Consider the following 9316-nt stretch of genomic DNA (forward strand, 5'->3'; position numbering starts at 1 on the left):
TTTTTTTTTTCATTTTATTAAATTTCATAAGGTAATACTATCTATACCTCATTTTTTTTATTTCTTTTTGGAAACGACGAATCAATTATATTAAAAGACTCACACCTAGAGAGGAGCTAGATGGAGCAAAAAAAACAAGGTATACAAGAAAGTGTCTTACGAAATAAGGAAAGGGGAACAACACCAATCACTCCACCTACATGTATAATACTTTCCCCTATGTTTGCACCAGATATACACCATCGAAATTATATCGTCTGCTACAATGGCAGAAGAATGAATTACCTTGTTGTAATTGCCCCAACCAACAGCAAAGTTAGGGTAATTGCCCCAACCAACAGCAAAGTTAAGTGTGTCAGCAACATTAATAAACTGTCTTTGAGGAATTCCACACCACCGAAATGTCCATTCGATTGCAGTTTTTGCAAAAGGGCACCTAACAAGCACATGATCGTATGTTTCATCGCCGGTGTCGCAAAGATGACAATTTGTTGATGACAATTGAACACCTCTTTTTGCTAGTGTGTCTGCAACTGGGATACGACTTAACATTGCCTTCCATATGAAGCATACCACTTTCAAGGGGACAATTTTCATCCATTGACTTGAATTTCCTCACCTTGTGGTAATCTTAAGATCAATAGCTTTTCTAGCGTCCTCCACCTTGACTTTACCATTTGAGTTAAGCATGTATTTGAATTCATCACTTCCCTGCAAAAAATTAAAATTGCACAAAATTGAGTATAGTGTCTGAAGCTCTTGTGTGCGCCGAAACTGTATTAGGGATAAACTTCCATGCCCACAAGATACCCGAATCAGATCTCCTTTCCGAGATGTGGCAAGGTTTGAGTGATTCTAAAGAGAAAAGTTCAGGAAATTTGGCTTGTAATGTGAATGGTCCAACCCATTTGTCTTTCCATAGTAGAGTGTCATCTTCAGAAATAACAAATTATTGAAATATGTCATATGAGAGAATGCCAAAGCTGTTGAGATTTTCAAGAGCTTTGATAATGTTTACCCATACGTCAGGTAATGATTTTTTGTCGAAGCATCCTCTGATTTCTTGTCTAAGTTATGCAACCATGGATAACCTTGCACCATAAAGAGTTTTTTTCCTAACATAGATGCCATAACCATTTTAGTAGTAATGCAAAGTTTTGAGCTTTAGGTGATCTGAATCTTAATCCTTATTCTTTCTTTGGAGCTAGCATCTTGTCCCAAGAGACCCAATTGATTTTTTTACTTTCGTTGGAGCCACCCCACATAAATCTTCTTCTTATTTTCTCAAGGTCGTCAACGATACCAACGAGAGCTTTAAAGATCGAAAAGTAGTAAGTATGAAGACTTCAAAGAACCACTTTTATTAAAGTCAACCTTCCTCCAAATAAGAGAGATTTTGCCTTCCAAGACGATAATTTGGATTGAAACCGCTCAATAATAGGTTTCCAATGAATCTTTTGAGTCGTATTTTCTTATCCTACCCCCTCCATCATTACTCTTTAGGTAAAATAATTAAAAATCTGAGAGGATGTGATGTTCACGGTAAAGCAAGTACAAGATGATGATCAAAGTTACACAAGTGGTTTACAAGGAAAGCCCTTGATCCTTACTAGGATCTCTGGCACAAAACATTGGGAGGTGATAATGATCACCTGCCTAGATGATTTTATTGTTTAAAAATGTTGATTACAAAGATGAATGAGATTATAACCGTTATAGGTGTTAGTTAATATTAACGATAATAATCAGGATCTTGAAGTATGTTTAAGGATCCTGAGGCTTTGGAAATATTGAGGATCCTGAATGTAATTCTGGAATCTTGGCCCTAACAATTGCCCCCAAATTATTCCTGCGAAATATTGAGGTTAGTTATCAATATTTAAAGGTATAATTTAAAACAAAATAAAAAAAGAGATAAGATTTTGAATTTTAACGGATAAGGTAATTTAAATTTCAACGGATAGATTTCTAGCCGTTAGAATAGGTCAAATCACCCTTTTACCTCTCTGTGATTCCTGTATAAATACGACGTTCAACTCTTTAGTTTTATCTTACTCTTTTAGCTCTTATTTCTGACGTTCGTCACGTATTATCGAAGGTACTCTTCTTGTTTCCTTTTCTTTTCGTCCCTATTTAGTTCTGATCATGGGCAAGAAAGCAACTCGGTCTCGAGTAAGCATCATTGCTATACCCGATGATGATTTCACGGATCAGAAGATCTTGTCTTATGAGGAAACTTGTACCTTCACCGACGATGACATCGAGGTCTTGAAGTCGGCCGAAACTTTTCCTGTCGGTACCGTTTTAGGGCTTTTGATGCTAGGATTCAACCTGATTTTGTTTCTTCTACTTGGGTTTGTCTTCCCGAGTATCCTTTCACTCGAGGACTCTCTTACCCCTTCTTTGGAATCATTTCTGAATTTTTTGAGATCACAAAAATCCCGTACATTCAAGTCATACCAACGATTTGGAGGATCCTCTATCGGATTGATCGTTTGAATCGTTCCATGGATCTTTCCATTGGCATAAATGAGCTAGCCTATATTTACGATCTTACGACTTTTGGGAACTCCTATTTCCTGTTGAAGGTCAAAACTAATAGATTTCCCCTTGTTTTGAAGTCCAGGCATAATGATGTTGCTTGGAAAGGAAAATATTTTTTTTGTGAAATGCGACTCCATTCCTAATGGAAATATCTTACCTCAGTCCTGGGTTAAAAAGGGTAGGATTTCATATCTTTATGTCGAGGATCCCGACGTTTACATTTCTTATGTTGTTTGATTTTTTGCAGCTTTCAAGTTTGACGAGTTAGTTCCTCCCGCTGGAGATACAGAAAACAGGATCAAAATCTTTTTCACTTTGTATGAATGAGAGAGGTCATTCAAACTCAGCTAATTAAATCATCAAGAAAGTTTGTCTACCACTGTCTCCATGTCGAAAGGTAAGGATCCTAACTTCTTCTTCTTCTTTGTCGTACGGAGGATCCTGACTGCTTATGCTCTTTGTTGTTCTGCTTAGGATCCAAGAGTACCCGTTCTGGTGCCCACTTCACCCTTGCTGACTTGGATACGATAATGTCCAGCGGTCAACTGGTCGTGAAGAAAGATAAGACCTTGTCCTCCATTCCCATCATGATAGACCACGTAGATTTGACCATGAAAACTCCGGGATCCTAGAAGAGAAAGAATATTCGACCACGTCTCTGCTGAGTTGAGGATCCAGGCTGAAAGAGCCGAAAAGCCCTCAAAGAGAAAGAGAAAATATGGAAAGCGACCAATGAGGACCTCCTGAAAAGGGTGGAACTTTTGATCAAGGAGAAGGCCGAGAAGGAAGAGGATCATGTCGCGGAGATGGAAGAGGTAATCGCCAAGGCAAAGGCTAGCGTTGTTGTGGCCGTCTGGGAAGCCAAGATCAAACTAGATGAGGACGTGGCCAACGTAGGATCCTGGAACCTGGTAGGGTGGCGTGCCGCTCTTGCCCAACTAACTAGTGAACCTGTTAACACCAGTCAAGATCCTGAAGGGCAGCAGCTGAAGGCGGGCGGGGAGGAGAACCCCCCAGGAAATGATGACCAGTCTACGGTCTAGGCCTGCAAAGAATTAGTTTAAATAGTTTTTGGTTTTAAGGGGTGTAAGACAATTTAATTTTTTATGGGGCATGCGACCCTTATAATCCATGGTTATGCTTGCTTTTATATATCTTTCTTTATTTGTATGATTGTCTTGTGATTGTACAAGTAGGATTTCCTAGGATCCTTATAATCAGGATCTTAAAGAGTTCATGATTTGCAAGAACTCTCAGGATCTGAATAACCTGAATATAGTTAGTAACCCTTTGAGTATCTCAAGATAGTTGAGATCCTCTTAGGATGATAGATCTTCAATCGTCGCATAAAAAGAGATAACTTAAAAATAAGGATAAATAGAACCTGATTATCCTTATGTTTTATGGCTTTTAGACTCAGGAGAAGTTTAAAATTCGTATGGTCTTTGAATTTCTCATATGATAGGATCCTTGCTTTATGAGTTCATCAGTGATGATCCTTGGTCGGCTTTAACTTAGTGAACTTGGGGAGGATCCATCTTGGGAATTATTTGGAAATAACTCCAACTTGGGAAATAACTGAGAAAGCTCTTGTTTTGTAGCATGGTAATGCTACGAGTCTTGCATAATTTCTAGGGGTTATCCCAATTTAAGGTAACACATAAGCATTACGAACCTTAGTAAATTACTTGGGAAAATCCTAGTTGTGTGATAACATGAAAATGTTATAACCCGTAGTTATTTTCTGGGGAAGATCCCAACTTGAGATAACATGAGAATGTTATGAACCTTGTGTATTTTCTGGGGAAGATCCCAACTTGAGATAACATGTCAATGTTATAAACCTTATGAACCATCTGGGGAAGATCCCAACTTGAGATGACATGTCAATGTCATAAATCTTAGATTTTAACTTTAGGATCTTAACTTATGTTAAAAAATAAGAGGGTTGCCAAGTCACTGCAGCGTAAAATGATCCCCTTATTCACATCTCATAGTTAGATAATGTGCGTCCAAGCGAGGTGTAGAAACCTTAACTAGTATGAAAGAGGTAATTAACTATTTAAACCTTAGAAGGGATTATTTACCCTTATTCGTAGGAGATATGATCGGTCTCTATTCTTAGTTACTAGGATATTTGCGTATTGCAATCGTTAAGAATCATAGAACGTTGTAGCCATGGGACTCTTAAGTGCCAGGGTCCTCAAATGTCAAGATCCTTGTATTTCAGGATCCTTGGATCTTCATGTGTCAATATCCTTGTGTGTCAGGATCTTTGTGTGTCAAGATCCTTGTATGTCAGGATCCTTGAGTCCCTGCACACAAAAAACATTAGCTAGGGGTGTGCGTTAGTCTAGCTAACGCCCCTCCGATGCTTAAGTTGGTAATGGTATTTGAAGAGAGCAAATAGTAATAAATAAAGGGTAAAAGGTAAAGAGTATGTGTACCTTGAGTGTGTTGGAAAATGTCTAATCTTACTTACATAAAATAAGCTTTAGGATGTATAGCATTCCAAGATCTTGGAAGACATCTCCATCGAAGGTAGCTAGCCAATATGCCCCACTTCCTACTTCAGCATCTATGAGATACGGTACTTCCCATTTAGGTGCCAGTTTACATGCACTAGGATGATTCGTGTTTTGGAATGTTTTCCTTAATACCAAGTCTTCTATCTGGAATATTCTGAATTTTATATTCTTGTTGTATTCCTTGGTGATTCTCTGTTGATGAGCAGCGATGCAGATCTTGGCAAGATCCCTGAGTTCATCAATAGTATCAAGATCCTGGGCCAGGATCCTGTCATTGTTTTCTTGATTTTGAAGTAGGTATCTTGTTGTTGGGATCACTACTTCAGTGGGGATCATTGCTTTTGCTCCGAACACCAAGGAATATGGATTTTGGCATGTGGCTACTTTGGAAGTGGTCCTATCTTCCCCTAGGACGAAAGGAAGTTCTTCTGCTCACTTTCCTTTCTTTTCATCTAACCTTTTCTTCAAGTTATTGACTATGATTTTGTTGCTAGATTCTAGTTGACCGTTGGCTTGAGGGTGAATAGGATAGGAAATTATCATTTTGATCCCCAACTCGTGCAAAAGTCTCTTGTCCTTTTGCTTATGAACTGTGATTCGTTGTCACATATGATTTCAGCATGGATCCCGAACCTGGTCAAGATATTGCATTTAATAAATAAGACTACCTCTTTGTATCTTACCTGAATAAAAGTTTCGGCTTCTATCCACTTCGAGAAGTAGTCGGTCATCACTAGCATGGAGACTTTTCTTCCAAGAGCTACCGACAATTTGCCCACTATATCCATCCCCCACTTCATGAATGGCCAAGGGGAGATGATAGGATGTAGAGGTTTTGCGGGTTAATGTAGGATGTTGCTATGTCTTTGACAAGCATCACATTTTTGAGCATGTAGGAAGGAATCTTTCTTCATGGTTGGCCAGTAGTATCCTGTTCTCAACACTTTGGAGCATAAGGATCTTCCCCCAGTGTGATTGCCGCAGTCTCCTTCATGTATATCCTTTAGAACTTCTGCAGCTTCATAATCTTCTAAGCATTTAAGGTATGGACCTGCCATAGATTTTTTATATAATTTACCTTGGATTATTACAAACCTTGAGACCCTTGTTCTAAGTGCTCTGTCGCTTTTTTCCTCTTTTGGGATCATGTCATTCTAGAGGTATTCCCCATTAGGTTGGATCCAGGATCTTGAGGTTGGGGAAGGATCCTTGATGTTAGGATCCTGATAAGGAAGTTGAGGATCGAGGTCTTCGATTATAGCGATGTTGGTAGTTTCCTCATGATCGTCGGGATCCTTCAGTCTTTTGGCAGGATCCTCGATCGCTGGGATCAATACGTGGATTATCGGGATCTTGGTTTCTGGCGGGATCCTAAGGGAAGATCCTAGATTGGGTAAAGCATCTGCTTCAGCATTGTCTTCTCTAGGAACTTGGTTTAGGCTGAATGCTTCGAATTCGGAGGCAAAATCTTTGAGGATTTGGATAAATAGTGCTAGTCTTTCTCCTTTAACTACACAGGATCCATTAAAATGGTTAGTCAATAATAAAGAATCGGCGAATACCTAAAGATCCTTGATTTGAAGATCCTTGGATAACTATAATCCCATGATTAGTGTCTCGTATTCTGCCTCGTTGTTGGTTGCATTGAACTCACAACTGATTGCTTGGGGTAGGATGTCCCCCTGTGGCGATTTTAGTATGATCCCTAAGCCAGTTCCTCTTTGGTTTGATGCTCCATCTGTGAATAGTGTCCATCTTCCCATGTTTTCTTCTTCCAACTGTTGTTTGGCTTCTATTTCTACTTCATCTTGTAGATCATCACTAAAGTCAACCACCAAATTTGTCAATTCCTGCGACTTTATAGCGGATCTTGGCTCATACTTTATGTCATATGTGCTTAGTTTCACATACCACTTTGTCATCCTTCCTGACATTTATGGTTTTCTCATAACATTTTTAATGGTATAATTAGTTCTTACATTTATAGGATGTGTTTCAAAATAGTGTCTTAATTTAGTAGAAGCAGTCACTAATGCAAGTATAAGTTTTTCAAGGTGGGAGTACTTGGTCTCAGGATCCAAGAGACTTTTACTTACATAGTAGATGGGATGTTGGTCCCCGTTAAGATCCTTAGCTAAGACTGCGCTCACCGCGTTTGAGGATACTGAAAGGTGGAGAAGAAGTGGTTCCCATCTAATGGTTTTACCAATAGGGGTGCTGAACTTAAATATTTTTTAAGTTCCTGGAAAGCATCTTCATGTTCCTTGGTCCAGCTGAACCTTTTGTTCTTTTTCAAGATGTCGTAGAAAGGCTTGCATCTTTCCGAGGATCTTGAGATGAACCTGTTTAGGGCTTCCACTCTTCCTGTTAGTCTTTGAATATCTTTTGTCGAGGATGGTGATCTTAGATCGAGGATGGCCTTGATTTGCTCCGGGCTTGATTCAATTCCTATTTTGGTCAACATGTATCCAAGGAACTTGCATGATCTCATTCCAAAGTCACACTTGGTGGGATTCGGCTTCATGTTATATTCGTCCAATATATTGAAGGCTTATTCAAGATCCTTGAGATGATCTTCAGCTTTATTAATTAGACTTGACCACCATGTCAACGATGTAGACTTCCATGGTGTCCCCCAGTTTCTCTTTGAACATTTTGTTGACTAGCCTTTGGTATGTTGCACCTGCATTTTTAAGACGAAATGGCATGGCAGTATAACAATAGATACCCGTTGGAGTTATGAATGTTGTATCCTCTTGGTCGGATGGTTCCATCTGGATCTGTTGGAATCCCGTTGATGCATCCATGAATGTTAATAATTCATGACCCGCTGTCGTGTCTATCATGGAGTCTATGTGTGGTATAGGGAAAGGATCCTTGGGACAAGCCTTGTTAAGATCCGTGTAATCTACACATATTCTCCACTCACCATTCTTCTTTTGTACCATGACCACATTAGCTAGCCACCTTGGGAATATCACCTCCTTAATCATTCCTGTTTCAAAATGTTTTTCTACTTCTTCTTGTATAACTTGGTTTCTGTTCGATGCGAACTTCCTTCTCTTTTGGTGTATTGGTCTGAATGGATCAATGTTAAGTTTATGGGTTATTATATTTTTGTCTATACATGTCATGTCCTCGTGCTTCCATGCAAATGTCTTGCTTCTAGCTTGAGGAACTTTATTAGATCTTGTTCGATTTGTTCAGACATTGAGGATCCTATGAGAATTTTGGCTTCAGGATCTTCAAGGTTCAGGGGAACTTCCTTTACATCTTGCTCTCTTGTTTCTAGCACATCTCGTGCCCCCTGCTTTAATTTCTATGCTTGTCGTGGTATTGTTGAAGATTTCATCGAATTCTTGTAGCATTCTTTGGATTCTTCTTGTTCTCGTGTGATCTTCACTGTCCCCCATGGGGTAGGCATCTTCATACACTGATGATATGTCGATGGTACAACCTTCATTTGGTGGATCCATGGTCTACCTAGTATAACATTATAAGAGGATAACGTATCAATTACACAAAAATTTTGCATAAAGTTTACCCCCTCTATGTAGATAGGTAGCTTTATCTCACCGACTGTCTGTTTGGTTTCGCCGCTGAATCCAATCAGAACTGAGGATCTTCTAACTATTTCGGACACGGTGATGTTCATTCTTTTTAAGGCGTCCAAGAGTATAATGTTGACTGATGATCCTCCATCGACAAGGATCATTCTGACGAAATGGTTGGCGATGTAAAGCGTGATCACCAATCTGTCATGGTGAGTATCTTGGATGTCTTGTATATTTTTCTTCGCCGAAGGTGATCTCTTTCTCATTTGTGATTGACGTATTCTTCCGTGGCCCTTCTTCTTTTTCTGTTTTTGACACCTTGGCGTGCCTATTTGCTGCAGAATAAGAGGTACCACAAATGCAAGATCCTCCAGAGATCACATTTATTACCTTTGCGTTAGCAAGAGGGGATCCTGATTTGTCGAGGATCTTCTGAGGATACTGATCTTTCTCTTTGGATCTCTCATTTCTTCTTCCAAGTATTTATTTTAGGTATCCTTTGCCTAAGAGGTAGCTGATCTCCTTCCTAAGAGCTATGAAATCCTTTGTGATATGACCAAAGTCTTCATGGTACGCACACCATTTGGATTTTTCTTTCCAAGTAGCAGATTTTTCTCCCTTTCTTGGCCATCTTGCTTTGTCTCCAAGATCCCGCATAGCAAATATTATACTTGAAATATCCACAGAAAA

At 39.3% G+C, this 9316-nt stretch overlaps 1 protein-coding gene across 1 annotated transcript; it reads right to left on the reverse strand.

The window, feature by feature from the left end:
* Nucleotides 1-8391: 8391 nt before the first annotated feature.
* LOC145118639 (uncharacterized) lies at nt 8392-8892 on the reverse strand. The gene is made up of 2 exons (XM_079054339.1): nt 8649-8892; nt 8392-8555 (listed from the first exon to the last, which is right to left on the reverse strand). The coding sequence occupies exons 1-2, from the start codon at nt 8890-8892 to the stop codon at nt 8392-8394; spliced, it is 408 nt and encodes a 135-aa protein (XP_078910465.1).
* Nucleotides 8893-9316: the final 424 nt, after the last annotated feature.

The sequence above is a fragment of the Lactuca virosa genome, chromosome 1, assembly GCF_052849685.1.
Source record: "Lactuca virosa cultivar CGN04683 chromosome 1, Lactuca_virosa_CGN04683_v6, whole genome shotgun sequence".
NCBI classification, from domain to species: domain Eukaryota; kingdom Viridiplantae; phylum Streptophyta; class Magnoliopsida; order Asterales; family Asteraceae; genus Lactuca; species Lactuca virosa.